Here is a 25675-nt window from a genome sequence, read left to right as displayed (position 1 = left end):
AACTTTCTAAATCATCATAAGGATCTGTCACGTCCTAAAGATCCCATCATCTTATGATACTGCAAGCAAAAAGGAAACCTTGTGACAGAGAATTAAAAAGGGAAAATAATAAGAAATTATAAAGACTTACATTCTATTGCCGCATCAGGATCCATCCCTTCAATATCAATGAGATACCTGCAAATATCAAAGCGGCAGAGAGTTAAGGAATCTGGAAACTGCTCTGCTGCAGGCGTACTTGTAATCTGTATTTATTGAGCAAGAACAAAGTTGAATCAAATAATTCCAAACGCTTTTCATCAGAAGAATTTGAGCAGCTTATAATACAAACTCCCACTACAGGACCATGGTGGATGGCGGGCATATTTATGGGAAGATACAAGAGCTAATAAACATTAGTGTGTGGGATTAAGACCATCCTTAGTTAGGGGTGTGCCTGGTTGGAGTCCTAGATTTTTGTGGAATATTGTCAGTTTGATAATTTCACTACTTATCTACATAGGAAAGGCACCACGTTTATGGAAGGGGGTAGTGTAAAGGGTAGCACCCTCATATTTAATGATGGGTCCATTTTTTCCATTGTACAATTAAAATACAGAGGTCATATCGCTTCGTTGTATGCCAATTTTATATTGTGCAGACACGTTTTTGACAAAGAAATAGAAGTTTGTGGTCTGATCTCTAGTTTCTACACATTACATAAGTTTTAAATAGGACCTTTTCGACCAATTTTTTATGAAAAGTAACAAGCATCTAGGTTTTCAATCCTTCGTATTAACTTGATCTTGAGTTTAATTATTTAGAAAATCAACTTTTTTCTTCTTAATTGGAATTGCCCAGGAGGAGGTGTCAGTTGCTTGGACATGCAGGCTAGTGGTGAAGATTTCTATAGGAGTATTGGAGCAGGTCACGGGGGGGGGGGGGGGGGGGGGGGACACGGGGGAATAGATTAGTGTAGCAGCGATGCCCAGATTTCAGTCAGAATATATTACCAGATGTAGAGAACCTTGTGAGAACCAAATAGACAGAGGATGTCAGAGGCTGAGGTTTGGATTTACACCAGGGCAACCATGGCAGAGAGATCTGCATTTTATATGACAGAGATAGTGGGGGCCACAGCTGAGACATTCATAATCAAAGAGGCCTCTGTTGTACTTGAGGTTTTCTATACATAAGGGCACAATTTACAGAATGGTTTCTTGATGAAAGAATGTACAAATAGGTCTTTGTAAATTACAATTCAGGGGGAACAGACGTGGCAGCTAGGCTTATCCACATGTACAAGTGAAACAAAGCAACTGGAGACCATCAACAAAGTGTTATTATAATGTAGATCTACTGTGTTATTAAGTCACTCACTGGGGGGGGGGGGGTGATTCAAAGTGCACCAAGAGTGTAAATACACTGGAAGGAATAACTTGCACCTCTGAAAGTAGAAAGCCAGTATAGATAAGCACACTACATAAACAGGGTAGCATCAGCCAGTGCTCGTTTACATCCAGTTAACATATGCAGTGTGGCACTCCCACAACAGAAAACATCGTGATATGGCACCCCGTATCAAGCAGCTCACCCCTAGGTCTTACCTGCATACAAGGTAGCCAGTCCTGTTTAAGCCGTGGGTACAGTGGACACCGATGAGTTTATCTGCAAACCATAAGTGCCAAATTTTAAAGAGATGAGAAGATTCATTGTCATCCAAGTACAGAGCCTAAGAACTATCGTAGGAAAACCTACTACCAGTCATGCTCGGAGTGTTGAATATGCTTAATCAAGTAGGTGGTCCAATGGAGGTCCCCTTATGTCTGCTCACAATGCCTTCACCTCTATCTCTATCAAAGCTGCCTTGTGTTTGATCACTGCCCTTCACTAATTCTAGGTCTGTCATTTCTCAGTCTGCCACCCCTATGTGGAAAACACAGTCAAAGTGCTGCTGATCACAAGCCGTGGTCCAAAACACCATGTTTACAAGGTAAATCTTACCTTACCACTACAGGAACAAATAGAAGTGAAATGAATGCAAGAAAAAAATACTACGTCTTTATTCAGTTACATCTTTGCAAAAGCAGCAGACATGTAACTAGGTGAAATGTTTGCATAACAGATTACATTTCTCAAACATTCAATCCAATTCGGTGAACTGTGGTCATGGTCTTAACAGTCTCCAGGTAGCACAGTTCAGTTAAAGATTCCCTTTCTGTACATGATTGTTTATCCACAATATTCCAACAGGTTTGTGTAATGTAAAGTCCTGACATTGATGCCCCAGAAACCAATGGGCATAGTATATTTCATTTCTATTTTTCGAATAGCATGCATGTTTTTCCTATCCTCCGTAAGTGAATCAATCGTATTGCCAATATATAAGAGGTTAAAGTGACACAACCAACGTACCTTTAAGGTTGATGAATAATCTATATAAATTTACACCTAATCGCTCCAACATTTCCTTATTTTTAACTAAAAATAGCAGATGTAGCGCATACTACATTTATAAGTAGCAAATATCAATTCTTATTGTTAATTGGTTAAAATATATGGCTAGTTGAATCTTCTATTAGGTGCTCGTGCAAAGTGAGACCATTCTGCTGCATGTTCTTTCTGTAGAGAGAAAGATGTAGCCTTACGACTAGAGCGGTCGACCTCGAAGCTGGGGAACCAGGTTCAATCTCAGCAATGTCGCTCAACATCCTGTGATTCTGGGAAAATCAGTTAATCTCCCCGTGCCTAAAAAAATGAATGTGTCCTCATGTAAACCGGTGTTTATGTAAAGTGCTCTGATACCCGAAGTCCCTGGTCTAGTTCGCGCTATATAAAATTCTTAAAATAAAAATCCATCAATATTCAGAATATGCTGATGTTTTTTTATTATATCAACTTGCTATGTTGATTACCATATTGTGTCAAACAACTCAAATTACTCTTCTTGGATATGATGAGGTTAGTTTCATTAGTAACAGTATTATTGAACAGGATACTGCTCTCTGCATCCACTGGTTTGCCACCTGCTAAATGTTTTCTGCTGAATAGCCCTTTGATCAAAATTCAGTGGCATACCCTTAGCAATCTTGGCATAATCTTCATTATTGGAGGTGCAGCTTTTATTACACAGAAATTCTGCATAGGGGATACAGTAAATGGTCTGTCTTGATGGCAGCTATGCGCATGAAGAATAAGGCTGCTGAAGTCTCTTGGGTAAAACATTGTGTTAACCATGTTATTAACACCAATATGAAGATCTAAAAATTCTATCCATACTTGGCTTTCAGAATAGGGACATTTAATACCTCTGATTCTAGTTCAAATTAACTATGTATTCATGAAGTCCGTGAATGTGGACTAAGCATGATGCAATAGTATAATTTGATTTATTCGCGGGATCTGTTTTCGCTCCATGCCTCAAGGTTCTATCTTATATACCAAACATGTTTTACCAATGAAAGTTCAACTACACTTCTCAGACTCAGGTGGACTCTTCTCTGTACTCCAATCCACTTAAATAGTTTATTACAATCAATGGACACATCTGTCCTCTCCCTGGTGCTGCAAATCAACCATGATGTGAGTGTTGAATGTTCAACATCAAAGCTAGTTTACTTGCTGTTCTAGCTCTTCTACCATTTACTATGCCTGAAGGAACCCTGTGTTTGGGTAATGAGCATGGGGTACAAATGTTAGTTCTGTTACTGGCCATACACATCTATTGCCTTTCTGAGTAACCTGCTGTACTAATGTTAATTCTTTAACAGTTTTCTGGTTTGTTCATGTGCCAAGTGCTTACTGAACGTGGTTTATTAACCCAGGTTTGTGTTTTAGTTCTGATGAACTACTGCTGTTCTCAGAGTGATTTTGTGCAAGCGTTCAAAAGAATTTACAAAAGCTGGTTCTACAATCATTGGCTTCAGTGCCTCAACTGGTGTTCGAAATCAGCCTTTGTGTATGTGGAATGTGATCGACTCATGGCAGAGTTACATTCGAACCTCACTGACTGCTGTGCAGAACATGAATTACAAAACAAAAAACATGTCAAGTAGAGGCAATGTAGATGGAGCAAGTGGTTACAGGGAATACAAAATAGCATGAATGTTATTGCAAAGGCTGTCAAGCATTTACTCAGCAAGTCAAAACGAGATAAAACACGGTGGGGTACATTGGGACAAGCTACACAAAATAAAAATCAATAGTACCCACAAAATGACTCACCATTGTCTGAATTTTCACTCAGAAACTGTGTCACAATACTTTTGAACTGTTGAATAGTTGGGGCATCTGGGATTGCATGACCAGCTGTATAAATCTTTGAGTAAGCCAGGGTTTTTGGCAGTGCCTATTGTACAAAAAGGTAACAATCCATTGGTCAGTCACACACCACCATAAAAACATCAGTTGAAACTACTGTTTTGAAGGCGTTGTAAAAGGGATTTGGTGCCTGAAGCACAACAACTTTTTACAATGCCAATTACCTTGTGCACAGAAACTAATGTTTAAATGAAGGCCAAGTATAACTAGGTTTACTTCAGAATTCAATCACTCCATAGGTATAGCCTGGGATTGTCAATCTACTTATGTATGTGCCAATTTTTTAACAAATGGGCCCTTTGCCATACAATTCTAACATTCATAAACCTACATCTGAGAAATACTGTTTTGATATTTGGAATGGATTACAACTAAACCAGAACAGCAGTTCAATGGGTTGAGTGAATGCTGCAAAGGTCAGGTAGGCCCAAGAAAGCCTTTTGATGTCCAAAGAACAATAACATGCGTACAATAGAGTAGAGTAATAATACCACTTGGTATTTTCACCACCAAGTGATTGACAGAGATAGTAACCACTATTATTTTTCAAACCATTTGATGTGTCCTGGCTAATGGAAAAGGGGGTTGCACAAAAGTCAGTGATGCTGTAGAGCAGGGCGGTTGAACATTGGTGCCACTATTCACCAGGTATTGAGGATATCCACATAGAAGATATATATAGATGTACACACTGTATTTGCAGAAAAGTCATTTACACAGTCAGTGTATATACTGAATATCTGGTATGCTCTTTACACTATCCAAATGGTCACAATTTGGTCACTGCAAACTTTGAATGTAGTGCTCAGATGGCTGGCGGTGGGGGTTTGGGAGTTTAAGGAATTTAGAACATCTATTTATATCCTTCTAAAACGAAGGGTGTGCTCACTCTGGGCCAGATGCACATAGCCCTTTTTGTAAGAGCAAAGCCAGAGATTTGCAACTGAAAAAGGCAGCTGCAGGATTACAAAAGCATCTGTACGAGTTGTAATGGGGCTTTAGCTATCCTTTCGGATTCGGAAATAGGAGAAAGCATAATACACACATTTTGGGACTCAGAAAGGAAGTATTAACGGTCACCAACAGCAATGCAGCCTGTAAAATACATAGGCCACATTACAATTGCATTCCAATTTACAAACCAGTTAGTGTGCAAACTGCACATTTGATCTGTCTCCCACCAGGTTTTTTTTACGAAGTTTCCAAGTCAGGTCATTTGGTTCTTGAATGCAGCCCAAAATTGCACAGGACCACAAACTGTAGGTCTAACTATGAGCATATGAAACTTTAATTAGAAGAGGGCGATGATTAAGCTTTTACCCCCTATGATATCAGATATACATTTCAGCCTCTAGGTCAATGAGGAGGAGGCTTAAGCAGGTAAACTCTACTTTGCAATTTACATCCAGATCCTGGGACCATTCTTTTTAACCCACATGTCATTCCTTGTTTGGTTCAATATTCCACTGGTAAAGCTTACAGGCTTACAAGGTGTCATTTGTGGAAGTACTGTGAAGGGAGCTCCCACAACACTAGGATATAGGCATAATTGTAGGGCTTTCCCCGTGTCACCGAAATTTCACTCGTTCTTGCTGCTTGATTTCCTACCTGGATTCAGTGCCATCCTTTTTGACCCACTTCTCATTAATTTTCAAGCTGCTGGAGTCCTTTTCTTAGTTGCTCACATGGGGCATTAAATGGTCTGGCCAATTTATAGTCCTTAGGCCATCTGACTTGAAGTCCGTGGTCTGCAAACTCCGGTGCACAAGACAGAGTGCACATATCACAGTGTGTGCTTTGCTACTGGTAACTATCCACTTGCAAGCCATATAAAATCAATACTGTAGCTTTCGTGAAAGACTACAGCACTTTGCTCTTAATGCTGCCAAAAGCAAATACATGTTCTTCAACAAAAAAAACATAAAAAATTGATGTTGATATGGGTGATATGTATCAACAATGATCAACCTTACTCTAGGGGATATGGTGAAACCCAATAGACGTTCAGCGCATCCTTCAGTCATAAGAGCAAACAAATGTGGCAACAAGGTATGGGTAAAGGTTTGCTATGGTTTCACAATTTGCTGCAGTCAACACTAAGTTTTTGTATAGACAGTTAATAATAAGGCTATTTTAACAGTGAAATAGTACTGATTTTAGAAAATACATTAGCTAACAAGTTACTTTAAAAGATCGTCCTACTCTACTGCTGAATAACAAGCAGTGTGATGGCCTCAAACACAGACTAGTGACTGATAAGCAGCAAACATTTATATAAAACAATTAATGTTGTAGGAGAATGGAAGTCAGGCTATTGCCAAGCACAAGGCCCACAACAGGAGTGTTAAACCAAAAAGAGCATTTAATAGTGGTACAGGCTCAGTGTTTTACGTGTAGAAAAGTACGTCTGCAGCTTGCACCATCCATTACCCCTGCCAGCATTGCCAATTCCAATACCAACACAACTAATATCACATTCCTACAAGTGTGACAGTTTGGACTATTCCAGGCCACCCAAAGATATAAAAATGGCCTGGACAGCAAAAATCAATTTTTAATGTGCATCCAATCACCAATACTGTTGCTGTGCTTACATTAACCCCTTCGATGCTCATGACGGAACGGTTCCGTCATGAGCGTCGATTGGCCTGTGCTCATGACGGAACCGTTCCGTCATGAGCCCGTTTGCTCATTAGAACGTTCAGCACAGCGTAGGAATCTGCGCCGCGCTGATGTGGTTAAAAATACACAACCATAGCTACAATGTAGTGGACTGTTCCCCCTCTCTTAACAGAGACATATGTTATCAACTACTCAAATTGTGCAAAACTTCGCAGCTATGCAACTAGGACAGATGACACATACTTTTTAATTGGACCTCTTTGCTTGAAAATTGTGCACCAAACAGATAAGGAATTTTAGACTTTGGAAATAAAGGGATTCCCCAATTTAGCAATTATGCTGATTATTATTAATAACTATTTTGAGGGCAAAGCAGTCGCTGCAGTATTTCACCAAGATATTTAAAGAAAAAAACGCACTTGTAATTTTGAAAACTGGTAGCCTGCAAAGTGTAACATTGCCAAGTGATCCACTTCTATGTACTTAAAAGCATGTGTGGCTTTTGGGTGGATAAAGGCTTAGGGTTAAAAATAAATACATTTAAAAAAGTGGATTTTATGAGCTATCAAAATATAAGTGGAGCCATTGGAATTATTATGTAGCAGTAATAAACCAAAACATAATGCCCGGTTGACAAAATTAAGCAGAAAGGAAAATCAAATTATAAAGCAATTATCCTGCCCAAAACGGCTCTGCAGAACAGCGTAGCACATATCGTATCCATCATGTACATTTCTGGAAAAAAGATGCACCCTCAAAAGGAGATAATGCATTGAGAGTCTTCAGAAACCGGAGTGCCCTCTTGAAGTAACTACAGCTTTGCAAAACAATTGTAACGTAAAAACCAATTTGTATTAACAGTGAAACAAACAGTAAAGAAGTAGCCAAATCATTCACCCAGTTTGAAAAGCATTTAGGTATTTAAGCTTTTAGTTTCAGTTACTGACAAAAGCCCTTCGGATATTTACAGCACAGGGGCAGAACTGACACTAGGAATCATTACATGAAAATGACTTTGTGAAGTGTCCAGAGCTGCTTTGCACAACATTTACCATAACTTTAAAAATGTTTGATCTGCTCGACTTAGTCACATTTCTTTAAACTCAGCAAAATACGTAATGGTGGGTTGCGTAGTGAGTGCAGTAAAATTCATATTTATGTGAAAAGTGCAAACGCTGTACAATCTGCTCCATAGCGTGCTCAACCCACAAGTTAGGATTATAGAAGATGAACTGTAATGGTTGTAACAGATTTGGCAACACAGAAACGGATATGACTTGACAACACAAACTGGTATCAGGCCAAACGATGGGAAATATTTACATATCAAAGGGCTTCTCTTCTTATTGCAAAAATAGACATCATGAGGACTATAAAATTATGCTAAGAGCGGGCTGCCGCCACTTAAAGAATACTCCACCAGCTTGAGCTGGCATGTTGGTACATGTTGAATGATGTACTGTCTGGGATGGGCGGAGGTTGATATGAGATGAGAAAAGGCTGTGGATACATGTGAGAAAGCATTCATGTCAAGTGAATGGTGTGTAGTTTTTAAAGAAGACGAATACATTGAGAAAGTAACAGTATGAATGGAAGTTGGAATGCCAATTTTGATGCAGTTCGGGCTAAGTGACATTATCAAAAAGGAATCGAGATAGGCAGATCGTTTAGGCAGTTTCAACTAGGTTTTCCAGTTTTAAAATGCTCTGGTTCATTAATGATTCTCTTTAAGCAATGAACAATAATTTGTGTTTGCTTGATAAGCAAACTGGTATCAGCTGAATGTATATTCCTACACACACCCAGGCAAAGAAGAGGGATTGAGATTCAAATATGTTCACTTTGGATTCCATTCCTTAAACTAGGGGGGCACAAACAGAACATTGCAGCTGAAAGGAACCAACCAAAGAAGCAGCCACGTAACAGTTTTTGGGGAGCGGGCGAGTCAAGCCACCGTTCCTCCCAAAACGACACTTACCACAGGATTGTAGTAGCGTTTCGTGCAAGTTAAATCAATTATCATCCCAAGATCTTCATTTTGCTCCTTAATCTTTCTTATTAGATCCAGAGGAGAAAATCGCTGCTTTGGAGTCAGTTTTGAATCAAAAATCTGTTTTAAAAAAAATAATAAAAAAATAGGTATTACATTCACTTGTCTTAGCATTCCCTTATCTGGAAAAAACATTCTTTCCCCCCAAAATGCAAGAATTTGCATAAGACCAGCCTTTCAAAAGCTCCTTCTCTGGTGTAATTTTAAAGACTTTAGGACTAAATCATACTTTGCTGCCCTTCACCTGGTGCAGTTTACATTACTGTTAACTAACCATACTTCACATGGGTGACCATCAATCAGTCCTGCACTTTAGGACAATACTAAGAATGCAGGGAGTTGAATTTTACGTTTCCAGTTGTACATATAAACCCACAATGAGCCTTAAACAAAATGTAGTTGGCTGAAATCCCAGAGCTAGATGGGTGAAAGTCACCCTAATTATATGGGCCTACTTAGGAACTTTAAGAACCAATTTTCACAGCTATATTCCCAGTAGCCCTACAGAGAAACCCCCTCTGAAGTCTTGGAAAAAGATCATGTAGAAACAAACGTTACAACTGTTGTGCATAACACACTTGCTATCAGGGGTGTGCTACAAAGCATGCACTTATTACGAGATACGTAAATAAATGGGTATTGCTACTATTGGAGAGCCCAATGCAGTTTTAAGAAGACAACAGAGAGAGAGTCATAGCCCACAAATTAGAATGCATTCAAAGAAAATTATCTTGTATTTATACTGTAATTCATTCCAGTTTGACAGTTACCCAGAATTCCTATTATTCAATTTAACATGAACATAAACCACCAATTGCAATGTAGGAGACTCCCATTTTGCTGAAGTGGTGCGTGACGACAGAAAACAGGTACAAGTGTCATACAAAACAATTCAATCTTGCCAGTTACAGGCTGCACTCTGGCCAGACACCAACAGCGTGCTGGCCTCAGCCAAGGCGCAACCAGTGAGGCTTCTACAAGTTACTTTGCATTGAGGGAAAAAAAAACTGGGAGGGCTTTGTGGCCTTGCTCTATGTACATCAGAGTGCACCAAAAAAGTGTTCCCAAAGGCAAGTCACTTGTTCATCTGATGATCCATAGAGGTACAAGAACTTCCCAAACTACTGATTTGCGGAAATTACACATCACTGGGAACGCCATTTATTGTTACTTGGGTGGCATGAGCGTGGGAAAAGGCTGTCACAAAGGTCATAAAGATGTCACCCGATGCTCAGCACCTCCCGCTTTGGTGGCTGCACCGGTTCTTACATATTTGTGATTCCATGGACGTTACACATTGGTTGGAGGGGGGCTGTCTGAAGGAACGTGATGTGTTTCTGAATGGCAACTGCCGATCCGTGGAGGAAGTTGCGTTTCACTTTGAAGGGGAGTTTTTGCAGTATGCAAGCATATCGCGATTTGGGCCACCTTCCATGAAGAGCTGGAGCGGTCCCAGGTCCTGCAGGTGATTTACCATCTTTTAAGGGTATTAAAAAGGTCAGTTGAATGCAGCCATTAAATCTGATAAACTGACGAATACTGCATCAGAACGACTTGCCTGGGACAGAGAGCTAGAGTATCCCCTTACAGAAGGGGATAGAGTAGAGCCCAAGAGCAGGCATGTGAAGTGTCTAGTAATGCTCCGTTTGATCATGCTGCATGGGGCTGTACACGTATTGGAGAAAGGTACATAGGGAGATATGTAAGGTGACTGGGATAACTGTGGAACTCACCATGCGGCATTGCCTGCTGGGGCTGTTACCTCTACCCAAGAAGGGGAGGAAGATGGAGATCAAATATGCCCAATTGGGCTTAGTGCTAGCGCGACGACGTGTAGCCATTCACTGGACCAGTCCTGCCTCACCAACTAACTAGGTCGAAGACTGATTTCTTGGAAGGGGCAGCAGCGCAGGAATGCCGGCTTCGGGAAGTACGCACTGATAATCACGCAGAAATGGATCTTGAGGACTGGTGTAACATGTTAGACATGTTGGATGGAAGCGGGGCAAATTTGGGACGGGAGCGGATTTAGCCACAGAAGGTGGGGGGGGGGGGGGGGGGGGGAGGATTTGCACGCCATGGTCATCACTGCGGAGAAAAGTACATTCCCAGAGGCTAACACCTGAGCTTATGCATTCACCAATTTCCTACTGTCTAGCGAGTCAACATCAGAATAGAAAGTAAATTAGTATCATATACACAAACTCCTCATACGACACACGTCAGTATATGGATATGTGTTTACTGATTGCTCTGTCACCTCCTGCCTCCTTGCTTTTACTTGAGACTCCAGTTTCTGCACTCACCACATATTGCTAATATGAATACACTTTAAGATGTCAAAATGCACTGCTTGTATGTATTACTAAAGAACAAAAATCGACAAAAAAAAAAAAACTAAAAGCACACCACACACTCTTGTTCACCTGATGGATACTACTAATCACAGATTCCTCACCTTGAAGCAGATACCAAACCAGTACCTCCCCAAAGGTAGAGGGTCTGGTTAGTGGACAAGCCGGACTTTGATGTCATGGCAGATGTGCTACAAGAACGTACGCGCTGTATGCTCTTGCAGATGTTATGAACAGGCAACCCTTTCACCAATTCAGTGGTGGTATGCTTGGCCTATGGTAGAACGGGCTCTCGGGTCTCCAAGGTGCTGCTTCTTGGCAGTGCGCAGCAGATCTTAATACAGTGGACTATCCACCTCAACATGGTCCACCTCTGCACAGCCTTCCCTTTCTTTGCTCCAGGCAACTCAACACAAAGTTAAACATCCACTCTCGGATCCATGGTATGAACTATACAAAAAAAATATTTTTAAAGCTTAAAGCTCTTTTTGGGGGCCCTACTAATGGAGCCTATCCTCTTTTAAGAGGTGAATGGGAGCAAGGAACATTGGTAGAGTGATGAATTGCCCGTGATGGAAGGAAGTAACAACTTTCTTTAAGAAAGCCGCCTTAGTCCTCCGCTGTAATTTGACTGGGTAAAAAAGGTAGTGTAAGGTGGAGTGTGCCTGCAGTTCACTCACATGACAAGCTACCTTAATTGCAAATTAGAAGTCAGTCCTCAAGGTCAGGCTAGAAGCAAATAGCTATGCATTGGCTTGAAAGGAGTACATGCAAGGAACGGCAAGACCAACACAGTCCCACTATGGCATCACAAATGCCTTGGGAGGAACAGGTGTCAAACCTTGAATAAATCTCATCACACCAGGTAATTTGAACAAGGAAGGTTGGTCCGATCACCATAGAAAGGCTGAAAGGTACAAAAAAAAAAAAGTTTCTTTTACAGTGCTCACTACGAGCCCTTGCTGAACTAAACAACACAAATAAAAGGCCATCTGACACCTCTGCATGTATGGGGTCTGCATTTTTTGGTGCTGCATCAGTACACAGAATTTGGTGGACATCAACCACCTCAGCAGTCCAGTCTTACGCAGGCAATTCCGGCTGCTCAATCTCCATGCATGGAGGTGTAATTTGCTTAGATTCAGGTTGCTGACCCTGCCCTGTTGCTGAGACAGGTAGTCCTGCCAAAGTAGTAGCTTGATCGGTGGACAGATGCTCATGCTTGGGAGTTCCAAGTAGCTTTCTCTCCTGGCTGAATCAGAGGCCAACAGGATGGTTTGGGCAAAGAGGTAATGGCAGAAATGTGTACAGGAGGTCACTTGTTCATTTAATCTGAAATTAGTCTCCTAACTAGTATTCCATCAGAAACTCCACTGCACAAAATCTTCAACACTTCGTTTGACTTTTGTGAAAAATATCTAGTTAGGGTACTCTTCACTGGTGGAAGATGGTCTAGCAGACAACAGCTGCTCAGTTTGTCCACTATAGAAGTCACACACCAGAAAATGCCATGGAACTCCAGCCACCTCCAGAGGAGCAAAGCCTCCTCACAGGACCCAGGGCCCAATACCGCCATGTTTAAGCCAACTCTTGGCAGTGGTGTAGCCTGTGAGAAGGTGCACAAGCCTCTCTCTTTGATGGATGGCATTCAGGGTCAAACAAACAGCCTGCCGTGCCAGAATACGGATGGGGAGCCAGCACTCCACTGGAGACCAGAGTCCTCTGATCTCCAATTCCCCAGGTGATTTACCACCCCACCACCCCAACCCAGCAGTGATGTCTCATCACAGTTCGCTCTGGTTAGGGAAGAAAGAATGGCCTTCTGTACTTCAGCCACCACTGCATTTACTTGACCGGTTACCTTCGAGATTTGGATGGCATTGAAAAGGTGGTTATGGGGCGGAGTACACTGGGGCTTCAAGTTCGACTTTAGAGCTTGCATGTGGCACCTGGTGTAATGGGCAAGGATGATGCACATGGCTAAAAGTCCAAGAAGCCTCTCTCACCTGGTTCAAGGAGCTTGCCTGATACATTAGAATCATAACCCACATGTCATGGATTAGTTGCTTTGGATTGGGGGGGCGGAACTTCACCATATCCTGTGAATGAACGTCTGAGAGGGACATAAGCTAGTTTATGGTGCAACCCTATGATATTAAAGACAAGGTGGATGACTGACTAAGGCAAGCCTACCGTCAACAACATCCAGCCATCAAGGTATGGTAACTCCCAACCTTCAAAGATGGTAACAGACTACCCCCATCGCTTTCGTAAATGCCCGATGTGCAATGGTAAGGCTGAAGGAGAGTACAGCAAATTGAAAATGCTCAGGATCCAAGTACACCATCCATTTGTGTGGGCTCAGCACAGCGATGATCTGGACCAAATTGAGCATTTCGAATCTCTTCTTCCATAAGGAGGCATTGAGGGAGGGGTGGCTAAAGATAGGCCAGAGGACCCCATTGAACATTCCTTGCTTTTCAACATGCGCTCTATGGCACCATACATGAGCAAGAGTTGTACCTCTTGTAACAGGATGAACAGATGTTCTTCTAAAATCTGGTCTAGTGCGAGTGGAATATTGGGCAGGGAGGAAAGAAAAGGCGGGGCATAATTTTTAAGAATATCCATCAGAGTGATGTGAAGGATTGATAACTTAGAAAGTGCTTGATCATGTTCAGTGTATATAAACTGGACCAAAGGATTGTGATATAGGGACGAACTTTAATCCAGAAACTCCAGACGATGGTCATAAAGTAGGTGTAAACACCTTTCATTGTTGAACACTACAGGAAAGGCACATCCAGTCCTCAGAAAGGCTTATCTGTCTGCTCGAAGACAAGATGATATTTGATGCGCAGACGCACAGCACATGTTTTTATACAGAACACTTCTTCCGAGATTCAGAAAAGGTATGCAACTGTGGGCCTCCTATCATCCCTTTTGATGCCATTATCTTATTTAGCGGGACACAGAATGTAATCAATGCATCACTGTCTCCTTGAAAGCAGCTATTTATTGCAAAGTCAGCATTGGCCCGGGAAACTCGGAGGCATGACGAGATCAGTTGAGGAATCTGATCAGTAACTGCAACCTTGACAGAGTGAGACTTGCATCTTGACACCCTCACGCCATCTCCTTGGAGTCAGAGTGGCAGGAAGGAGACGAAAGCCGTTTCTCTTCGGTATGCTTGCATTTGGACTTACTGCAGGACTGAGCGGTCCCAAGGATGCAGTCCAGGCCAATAACTTGGAACAGGAGAGCAAACATGAAGGCCACAACTTCCACTTGTGTTCGGCAACATACCCCTTCATCACCCCTCCCAATGAGGTTTTGGGTCTACAATAGTGCACTAATCACACGATTTAAATATGGGTCCTGAGCCCAGGCACTAAAGACACCGCGGGCAGTTCCGTGACAGATATCAGTTTCCTGCAGTCACAGCATGGCTTAGATTCTGCCATTATCAATATACAGTAACGTTTGGAAGTTATCAGAAGACTGACAACTTTGGGAGCGGAGCTCCAGATCCAAATCAGAAGGGGTGGAAAGGGAGGAACTAACGTTAGTGTGCATGAATGGCGCTTGTATACAGCTCCACTGTCACTTCCGGGATGGTATGGAGCTGCACGACACCACCTACTGGCACACAGGAGCACTGCTACAACAATCTCCCGATTCAGTCTAGTGCCTGGAAAATATTCTACGGTGAGGAATATGCAATTAGAACTATGCATCAGAAGAATTAGACACACCCTCAAACCACTCAATGTCTACAAGAGCGCACTCAACCATTACCACATTCCAATTCACATACTTTGAAATAGATCTCTACCAGCAGTTGTCAAACATTCCAGTTCTCTCAAACCAGCCAACACTCACATGCCTCACAGAGGACACCCAACACCGACATATGTATCACCTTCAACTAACATCCAAAACATTCAAGGCCTCCCACTCAACTCTCCTTCATGCACCAGCCACAGATATGCATTCCTCCTTGCTCTCAGAATATTCATACATCTACAATGAACTCATATATATTTGCCACTCACCAATAATCGCACCCTTGAGCCTTCAGACACTGGCAATTTAACAAAAATATTGTCTTCAGATCTGATCACAACAACATCAGAGCCAATAACATAAGCAAGTCTAATTCAATAGATGTGTGTGCCATACAATGCATTCCAAGGTCAGAGCCCTGTGGCATGTATCCACTTCAATCAATACGGTTTTTAGGATTAGACCAGAGTACAATTGATTCTACTGATCCAAAACAGTCTTTGGCACTGTGTACCCTAGTAGACTTCGATATACCAAGTCTGACCTATGCATCAGTTACATGCAGTATCCTATCTCACTTTCAACACCTCCAACTACTTGATATCGTTGTACTCCACAACCACCACAAATAGCACTGCGAGGAGCTCCCTAAGAGACAAGTCTCAGCCATCTCCCCAAATGACAAAACAACCTTCAATGGCAACAGGTCGTTGCTGTGCTTCCCCTATAACCTCTTTGTACACAATGCATGCATCCTGTCAAACACATTTCTCTTCCATCTTAGGCTAAATAACTGTTTTTCTCGGTACCCATGTTGGTCTACTGCCTATCTGCTCTCCCAAATAAATGATATTCTCAGTCTCCATAACTGGGATCTCTTGTCTGCATCGCAACAAGAATATGCTTCAAAGGGGGTGGGTGGTTATGGGCATTTGTGCATGCATGTGGAAATATGTGGTTTACAGGTGGACTGGTGAACAGAAGAGGCCATCTGGGTCCCCGTAATTTAATCTGAATCATGCCCACAATGGGCAAATCACTGAAGCAGCAAGGCATAATCCCCAATGTCTGCAACAGTGGAGGCGATTTGAACCAAACTCTTGTGCTATTTTCTTTACCCTGTTAACTAAAATTGCAACACTGTCATCAAAAGTGCTAATTCATAGTCAGTCCTGCATGCTGACTCCGCAAACCTTTTGAAGGTATTATGTGTATTTGTAAGGCGCATTATCACCCACTAGTGTATCCTGGTGCTGTGCCACTGGACACCTTATCATCAAGCATTTCGACATCGACCAGGATAGAAAGACCCCACTAGTTTCATTTTCTTTTTACTTATCAATATCAAAACAGGAAAGACAGGAATATCAATCATTGATACACTGAATAATGATTCTTCCTATCAAGTAGGGGCACAGATCGAGGTAGAGGCAACCGCTTCCCATGACTTTACCGTTAAAGGCAAAACTGTAGATTCTGAGGCTCTGGAACATCACCCAGCTTTGGGGAAAATCCTACTTGAACTTTTTGCGGCATATTTTGGTTTGCTCTTGGGCCCTGTTGCTGTAAGGAAATCATGCATTTTGCTTTCGGGAAATGAAGGTTACATCATAAAGGTGGTGTGAAGTTTATGGTCATGAAAAAAAGAACACACAAAACCCCTCATAAAAACGACTAAGTGAAAGGTCACACACAAAAAAAGTCAAATGGCCTGTAAGATAATATCAGACTGAAAACAGCTGCCGCAAAAATGTACAGCTGTTCCCCATTTAAGAATGCCAGTGAAGACCTACAATTATTTGCATTCAGGCTTTAAATCCAAGCATGTTTCACATCTATTTTTGGCAGTGGTATGGTTTGCCTAATTTTATGAAGTATTGATGATTTTCTTAGGAGTCTTTACTTACTAAACTTTATAAACACTGCAGCCCAATGACATTTCGGAACTAAAATTCAAATGCAATCCGCTGCTAAGTACGCCAAGAGTAATTAAAACAAGAGTAAAATAAACATTTCCAAAACAAAAAATAAATAAATAACTTACTTCACTCAAAGGAACTTTAAATGCAACGAATCGAGTGCCTGACATCCTTATTCCAATTGGGATGTAATCAACCCACCTGCAAATTAAAAACACAAACATGCTTAGAACTTAGAGACGTGGACTAGTAAAAATGTGTTATGTACTCTGCCTAGATATGCATTGCTTGTGCATAATCTCTGAATTCATAAAAAAAATTCATTGAGAAGCTAGTGAAAAAGATATTCAATATACAAATCTTCATATTGCTTTTAAATGAAATCATCACATTTATACTTAAAAAAATATTACTAGTGCTACAGCGTGTAATTGGAGTGTACCTAGTCAGTGTTCAAAAATTGCCTTTCACATTAGAACATTGTAGCCAAACATTACATGACAAACAGCCTCAACGCTATGTATGGAGCAGGCAGTGGTCCAAAGGGGCACTGAATGCATCCCATGACGTCATTCACTAAATGTAAAAAATAAATTTAAAAAAAAAAAAAAGTTTAAAAATAAGTTAAACAGCCAGCGTTCATTCACGGTGCACAAAATGCTTTAAAAGAAAAGTTCATTTGAAATGAATGCAGATCCACAGATGGAGGTCTGCTGTCCCTCACATGCATCTATCCCTGCATGCCGAAGGGAATAGCTGAAAGCCTCCATCCTCATTAATAGTCATTTGGTCAGGGGTAGAGACCTATTGCAAATACGCATTTTACAAAGCAACTGATAGTACACCAGCTGCATTACAAAATAAAGCCTAGGTTGCAAACCCACGGTCATCACCAAGAACTGAAACTCACATGTACTGATTTCCAAATGCAATACAGCAAAAATACCAACTAAATAAAGACAAATATTTGTATGTGCGTTCCCCCTTGACCTTGTATCCTTATGCCAGGCTCTGTGTGACAGGAGGACACAAAGTGGGAAAATAGGGTGGCGGCAGATAGCTCAGAGGTTAAGCACCTGTTGAGGAGATCTGTGTGCCAATTTTTTGCATGCTGCAAGGATCGACTCAGTTTGTCGAATTTTCCATGTTGGCAAAACTAAGATAACTTCAGATCCCACAACTAGCCAAGCGGAAGACTTTCAGAAACCAGTGACGTTATGGTTCATGCCACTTGGAGCTCTGGTACTTCTACATTTACCTTTGATATTAAGGTTGAATGCAAGTATCAGAAGGTAATGAACAAACCATAGCTCGTAATAGCACTGTGACAGATGCACTACATAAAAGCCAATAACTAGTAGAGCACATTTGCTGTTGTATGTGTTGGTCGGAAAACCAAGACAGATTTGCTACATACAAACACAAATTGGCTTAATCTGAAACAAACTCCTGCAATCCCAGTATACATAGCACAAATGTGTGCAAACCACAGATAACACAATGAAATGCCCACGAAACTATGGCAAACGCACACTGAATTAAACAACCCTCTCAGTCCAAGTGCAGCAGATTCCTCATTATACAAAAGTAAGGCAAACTGTTTTGCATGCATATACTACAAATAGTATCTAAATCCTCAGCAAAGCTCCGCATATCCAAGTTAAATGTGCAATGAAGTACCCACTTCATCACTGATGTCAAGTGCCTCAGCATCATACTTGCTATTTTTAGCCAGCCCAAATTTATTCGATAACATCAAATGCCCATGTTACCTAGCAGTAATCTTCATTAACCTTAGTCCAGCTATCGGTGATGAAGATTATTAGTAACTTGCTCCATCACTCATCCTGGCCCCAGTTTACGAATGTATACCAAAAGCTTTAATCCTTTGAAAACTTCAAGAGCCAGCATGTCGAGAAACTGAAAATATGAAACACCCAAATGTAATGCAGCTAAAAGAACACCATCAACAATAGTGCAAAGCAAATCATGATAATTCAGATTTGAGAACCCTCAAAGATCTCATGAACCAATAGTCCCTGGAATTCGGCTGCAAATGCTATACACTGACCCTGATGCTTGGGTATGGGTGGGACATAGAAAGAGGCACAAAACAGGGGTGCCCAATTTCACCACTTCTGTTTCCCTAGCAGTGGAGCCATTGGCAATATAGATGTGAGGAGTTATGCATGAATGAAATGAAATATGCATTTGTAAAGGTCATGGCTACCCGGAGGCATCCCAGCTCTGGTGGCAGAGAGGAGAAAAAAAAACCACAGGCTACGGGAATAGCCAAGTCTTTAGCAGTTTGCAAAAGGACAAATGATTAGGTTAAGGGGAATAGAGTTGGATCATACTAGGCATCTCATCTCTTTATACACTGATGACGTGTTATTCTACCTCAGGGCTCTCAGGATGTCCCTGGTGGTCTCATTTGCGCGGCTGAAAGAATTTAGAGAGGCGTCTGATCTTAAAATTAACCTACACAAGTCATCATTGTTCCTCCTGTTGGCTGGGGTGCCCGAGGAGCGGTTTACCAGACCTGGGCCTGCTGTGTGAGACTGGAATTATAGTAGAATATTGAGCGGTTAATGGACACCTTGCAGGCATCTGTGCTGTTTTGGAACACCTTACCGCTAACAGTTATGGGTAGAACTGCGGTGTCTAAGATAGTGTTTCTGCCCTGCTGCCTGTATGTGATCCAGAATTAGTTGAGCCCACTTCATGCTGGCGTCTTCCATCAGCTGCATACACTACTCACCTCACTTATTTGGGCAGGGAGGCGTGGCAGGGTGACTCGTTGGACATAAGGAGGGGATATGAGGATGGTGGGATCGGGGTCCTGAATCTGAAATATTTTTACTACACCCCTCACATGCAACGAAATGGGTGGTGGAAGGAACAACGGGGAGAAGGGTCTCCTGGCAGGAACAGTGTAGTGCAGCGAACTCCCGGCGTGGTTGATGGACGAATCGAACGAGTCCCATACTACACCCTATATGGCGCATCGGACTGCAGCAGTGTGACAGATATTGATCACAGTGGTTATCAGGAGGGCCCCAGTTAGAGCTGTTTGGAGGTATTTTCCGGAGGTGCCGCCTGCACTGGCTATGCTGGGTGCACTGTTGATGCAGGAGTCTGGGATTCATCTTATCTCCTTGATTTATAAAGGTGTTACAGGCAGACACGATTGGTGGACTACTGAGGGTGAGGCAAGTCTGAGAGGCAGATGTTGGGGCTCCGTATTCAAATGTGGACTGGACCAGACTGTGCATTGACCAAAGCACAGTTCAAATTAATTTATTTTAATTTCTTACACCATACATACATGACCCCGCAGGCTTGCGCAGAGCGCACTTCTCCATGTCCCCGTTGCGGAAGCACTTGGCCTGGGACTGCCCCCAGGTGAGAGATTTCTGGGCGTGGGTAGCAAATAAGTTGTGTCAGACTCCCACATTGGCTTGTACACTCACATTTCAGTTTTGTCTCTTAGTCAATCATGTTGACTCCAAGAAACGAAAAAGTCAATACCGGTTTTGGCGGTTGGCCGAGGTTAAGGCATTGAGGTCGGCAGTAATCACATGAATGGTGGTCAGGCCCCCCCTCTGAGAACCTCTGGGTCCGAGATGTCCGAATGGGCGGTGGCAGAGGAAACGCAGATGCGACACACCCACTCGGATGCTAAACAACAAGATGATTTGGAAGCATGGTTCATACTATGAAATACGTTCTTGGGCTTGGAGGGTGATGCTTTCGAGGACTCCACAGCAATTGGCGGTGTCAGCTCTCTACTGTAACTCTTACCCCCCCTTCCCAGTTCTGTTCTGCCACTGTATTTGTCATCACAATGCAAAACATGTTTTATCCATACTGGTGTTGCAATGCGACCTTCGATCACAGTGCTGCCTTGTAGTTTATAAACTGCCAAAGGTTAGGAAGAAATAAACAGAAAAATCGGATAAAAGAAGGCAACACCGCATAGGTCCCAATTCCCCAATCTTACATGTAGAGGACAGAATTTTGAAGAAAAAATTCAATCCACCTATTTCAGTGGTCTAAAGCAATGGAACTGTAAAGCCTTTAGTACTAAAGGAAGTTCCCACCTTGGTGGTATAGCAGTAGACCCAGGGTTAGCCACAGAAAAACTTTTCAACAACCTAGTTGTTAAAGAGTCCACCCAAATCAAGATTTAGACATTTTTCTGAAAGCTTTAATCTCAAATCATTCGGATCTTTAGTTTGAAAGATTAAGATGAAACCTAGCCAGGAGGAATTGCAAGACCGAAGTGAAATCACAAGATGGAGCTAAAGCATTGTCATTAGAACAGCACTTGTCAGTAGACCTCCCCCCCACACGCCTTTACCCGCCATGCTTAGAGTAAGATTTTAAAATGAAGGTCTTTGTGTACCTAGAAAACCTCCAATCTAGGAGAAGTCACTTGGCTATCAAATTCAACTTCCAAACTGATAGTGTAAGTTTGAGATTAAGAGAGAACTAAAGGCTTGAGAGGAGAGGAAGTACCCACAGAGAGAGCAGTGCCAAGTGCTTTAAGAAAGGGAACCATGATCTCTATGTCAATAAAGAGACCATCATCCACTCTGCTTTCTACTCCTGCAATTTCGAAAGAATCTACTGGATCAGAAGAAAAGCAGGAAAGGCAGATAAAATGACCCTTGAGCTACATGCACACCAGTGCACCCATTCTCCAGGTTCCCTCCTCTGGATCAGTCTAGATATGGAAATACCAGTATACTCTAAATGTACATGATCCATAACCAGACTCAGCATCTTTGATATTACCTTAGGTGCCGATTTGAGACCAAAGGGAAGAACCTTGAATTGGCAATGTTGATTGCCTACAGCAAATCTCAGGAACTTGGGATGGTATTCTACAAGTGGAATGTAAAGATAAGCATGACTGAGGTCCAAAGTTATCAGGAAGAGATCGAAAAGAATGAACAGAATGATCCTATACATGGTCTCCATCTTTATCGGACTTGTGTATGCATGCATTCATATTTCTCAGATCAATTACCAGATGGCATCCTGTGGATGCTTTTAGCACTAGCAAAGCTATAGAGTAAACCCCCAAGCTTCTTTCTTTGTAACCTGAACGGACACCCTTCACCCAAAGATGGGGATAATTACAATTTTGGAAACGTTATTAACTTAACTATGAAAGTATTGGCTCAAAAACATCATGTAGAGTTATGTTGAGGAAAACGGGGGAAAACAAGCATTGGAAATGCAATAGGTCTCGCTTTGACCAAGTTAAAGCCATTTGCTTTGCTAATGGTATTCTATAGCAAAGCAAATGGCTTTAACTTAATGAAAGGCGAGACCTATTGCATTTTTAATGGGGGTTTTTTTGTACCCAAAAACACTCCTTGACTTCATAAACGTTGGATGTCGACATGTTTTAATCATCACAAACCCACTGAACATAACCACTGTTCTTAGGACAGTTCACACTTGTTTCAGAAAATGATGAGGCTGCCAACTTTTGACATCTCCAAAACATGAACTGAACCATGCCCATGCTTCTGCAACATGCTTCCTCATAGCGTTGAACTGAGCCATGCTTCTGCAACATGCTTCCTCATAGCTTTAAAAATAGAAAAATCATACTGGCGTGTGGGGAAGCCTCTTTTGCCTATGTTCTGAAGCATACAATGCTGTTTTTGTGTAAAAGCAGGCACGATTCACCAGTGAGTGGTAACGGATGCGGAGTTGGAAATAAGAGAAAAGCTCACCACCAGCACAGAACTACAACAAAAGAGAAAGACACAGGGAGTAAAGGGGAAAGCAAAGCATAGGCCCACCATGGTGTCTGTCCCCTCCACACTCCATGGCCCCCCTGGTGTCTGTCCCCTCCACACTCCATGGAGTCTGTCCCCTCCACACTCCATGGCCCACCATGGAGTCAGCGGCTTCCCATTGTTTTGCCACACCCAGTCCACCCCAAGTATCATACGGAGATCCAAATTACAACCTTCTCCCCCATGAAAATAAGCGAGGGGGGTACAATCGAACAGACGTCAGTGCTTGTTGCATGCTACTTGCCCATCGCCACCAGAGGGCGCCAGTTATCATCCAATCGGTATCAGCTATTTGCGGAGATTGCTGCCAGAGAGAACAAATGAGTGGGCTGTGTAGAAACGTTCAGGAAGGTGGGGGCGGCGCAGGGGAACAGGGAGTGAGAGGCGGGGGTCGAACGGGTAACGTGGGGAAACGTGTCAGAATAGATCAAATAGGTGAACTAGAAAAGAGGCGATCGAACAGGGTGCTATAGAGATAGACAGAATGAGAGGGCGCAGAGACGGGGGTGGAGATGGTACATGACAGTGAAAGAAGCTGGGCAGTGAAGGGGTAGATTAAGGGGGGTTCGGGAGGGGTGGGGCGATGGAGTGGAGGAGGGATGGATGAGCTGCGTGCCACTGAGTTGGTGCACACAGACGTCTGGCGCTGTAGTGCCTGGAAAGCTGAGTATTCAAGCACGACATTACACAATGTTTCGCTTTATCATGTCCCCTGTGCAAGGGGCACGGGCCGGTTGCAGGTTAGTGGCTTGTAATGGCGGCCTTTTTCCTGAGGGTGGGGGAAGGAGGCAGCCTGAGCCGCGAAGAAAGCAGGCAGCTTCCACGGACATCAATCATGACGTGCCGCTGCCTAACAAAGTTTGTTTTTTTAGTCTTCATTTTTCAAAAGTCTGATGTCTCCCACCCCCCCCCCCCGATATGCCAAAGCAAGCAATTATTTCATTAAATGCCTTAGACACATGGCCGCGCTGCGCATTAAAGAGGATTATTAAAGCCCAGCGGCTCCTCCTACATTTGCCTTCGTAAAACGCCTGTAATCTCTGCAGCAGGGCGTCCAGGGCCATATCTCCGGGTCTCGGCCAGATCACATCCTCTTGTGAAGCAGAGCTGCAGGGCGAGCATGCCCCTTCCACGGCCGCCTGCTCTGCGGCAGTGCTCCGCAGCCCTGCATGGCAATAACTCCCCTGGCTGTGGCACGAAGTGCAGCCGAACGCGCAGGCAGGCAGTAGCCTTTTCCTCTGCTGTGCGGCGCAGGCTGCGCTGCCGGGGGATGCGCTCGCAACGGAATCACTGCTGCGGCGTCACCGGGCACTGCTGGCCTGCTCCCAGCAGGGACGGATTCGGGGCTGTGCACACGGGGTGAGCTGGCATCGGACGGCGGTGTCGTGCTCATGCAGGGGTGGTGGGTGCAAAGTGACACTTGCAGTAAATACCAAGGAACCGCTCTTATTATTTCAAGGGTGGGGGGGCAGGGTGTTGTCCAGTTTCAGCAAACTACCGCACTTTTTCCTTCTAAAGTAGTCCAGGGGCTTGTGTGATGCTTGGAACAGCTTCCCCGAAACTTCGCTTTCTTTCTCATCCGGAGCTATTTTGAGCTCCTTGTCCAGCTTGCCTTCGAAGAAGCAGAGCTTACCCTCGTCTGTGAAGCCGGTCTTTTTGACGAGGCCTTCTTTCAGCTGCCCGCCAGAGTGGACACTCAGGCCGATCTCGTGCAGCTTGCCCTCCGTCCTCTGCCATTCGAACTCAGTCTGTCCTAAGTCTGAAGTCCTTCGGGCGTCCATGCGGGTGGGTCCTGACGGGAAGCTCTTGGCTGGCCTGCTCTTGCACAGCGGACTGTACTCTGCAATAAATGTCCCTGTTCTCGCTTTATCTTTCGTAGATGTAAATGATCGTAACAGTTTAATGAACCATTTCAGAAACAAGACAATGTGTGTGCGAGGCGGGTGAAGCTATATTAGGTGAAATTAAACCCCGTTCTACTGCTGGATCTATAATCAATTTATTGCATGCGGTCTAGTATTGAATTAACTACGTATAAGCGTCCTGGTCGACTCGGTTCCCAAAAGATGTGATAGGCTGTGGTACGTTAAAATGGATGGCAATGAGAGAGCGATCTTAAAGAAGTTTGATGGAAAAAAAAAAAAAGACCTTCGATTTAAAACAAGCGCTCGCCAGACAGACTTTTCTCTTTTGGAGCCGTCCCACTTGGGACTCAGCCTGACTTCCTGCTGGCGTAAAAGGTTTCTTATCTTCTTAAGGAGCCATCTGTTTCGCCCCATAAAGATGATAAGAAACCTTTTAGAAAGACTACGTCACTGTAACCTCTTTTCCGATGGCTGGCCACCGTTTAGCACAAACAGTGACGCCAGCCAAAGGAAAAGAGGGGCGAGGCTTAACCCTCGCTAGTGAAAGTACTCGAAAACATTAAATCTCGCCAGCGATACTGTGCATGTGCGCAGCCTACGCTAGCCGAGACCTAAAAAATTGGAATGTCCAAGAAAAGGACTTTTAGCATCAAAACAATTTAGTCTATAATGCATTACACTACAATATACTGGTATGTGTGCTTAGTAAAATACTTTTTTTCAATCCACACTCGGGCAAGGAACATTCACATATAAGACTCTGCTATACAAATAGGCCCTGCTGCAAATGTATGGCCAGGGATTGGCAGAGCTGACCAAAAATGCCCATTGTTAGGAGAGGTTTGCTGGGAAAAAAAATGCAACATAACCCTTCAGGGACTTCCTTCTCTCTCCAGGCAAAGGCCCAAGAAAGAATGAATTGAGTGCTAAGACAGACCAGGAGGCGTTGAGGTCTCCGAAG

At 43.0% G+C, this 25675-nt stretch overlaps 1 protein-coding gene across 4 annotated transcripts in view; it reads right to left on the bottom strand.

The window, feature by feature from the left end:
* The window catches only part of DUSP11 (dual specificity phosphatase 11), a 132305-nt gene that overhangs the window by 99422 nt on the left and 7208 nt on the right, over positions 1–25675 (bottom strand). For 2 of the 4 annotated variants that reach the window (XM_078666730.1, XM_078666729.1), the window contains exons 2-7: positions 21831–21919; positions 17156–17231; positions 8900–9031; positions 4204–4327; positions 1587–1647; positions 131–177 (exon numbers count right to left, since the gene is read on the bottom strand). In XM_078666730.1, coding sequence (XP_078522856.1) covers positions 131–177; positions 1587–1647; positions 4204–4327; positions 8900–9031; positions 17156–17200 — 409 coding nt within the window. In that variant the 5' untranslated portion in view covers positions 17201–17231; positions 21831–21919. The remainder of the gene's footprint in view (positions 1–130; positions 178–1586; positions 1648–4203; positions 4328–8899; positions 9032–17155; positions 17232–21830; positions 21920–25675) is intronic. The other 2 variants (XM_078666728.1, XM_078666727.1) reach the window with 1 other exon arrangement.

This window comes from Lissotriton helveticus, chromosome 11, assembly GCF_964261635.1.
Source record: "Lissotriton helveticus chromosome 11, aLisHel1.1, whole genome shotgun sequence".
Taxonomy (NCBI): Eukaryota; Metazoa; Chordata; class Amphibia; order Caudata; family Salamandridae; genus Lissotriton; species Lissotriton helveticus.
Note: the sequence above shows the minus strand (reverse complement) of the source record. Positions and strands in the feature narration are given on the sequence as shown.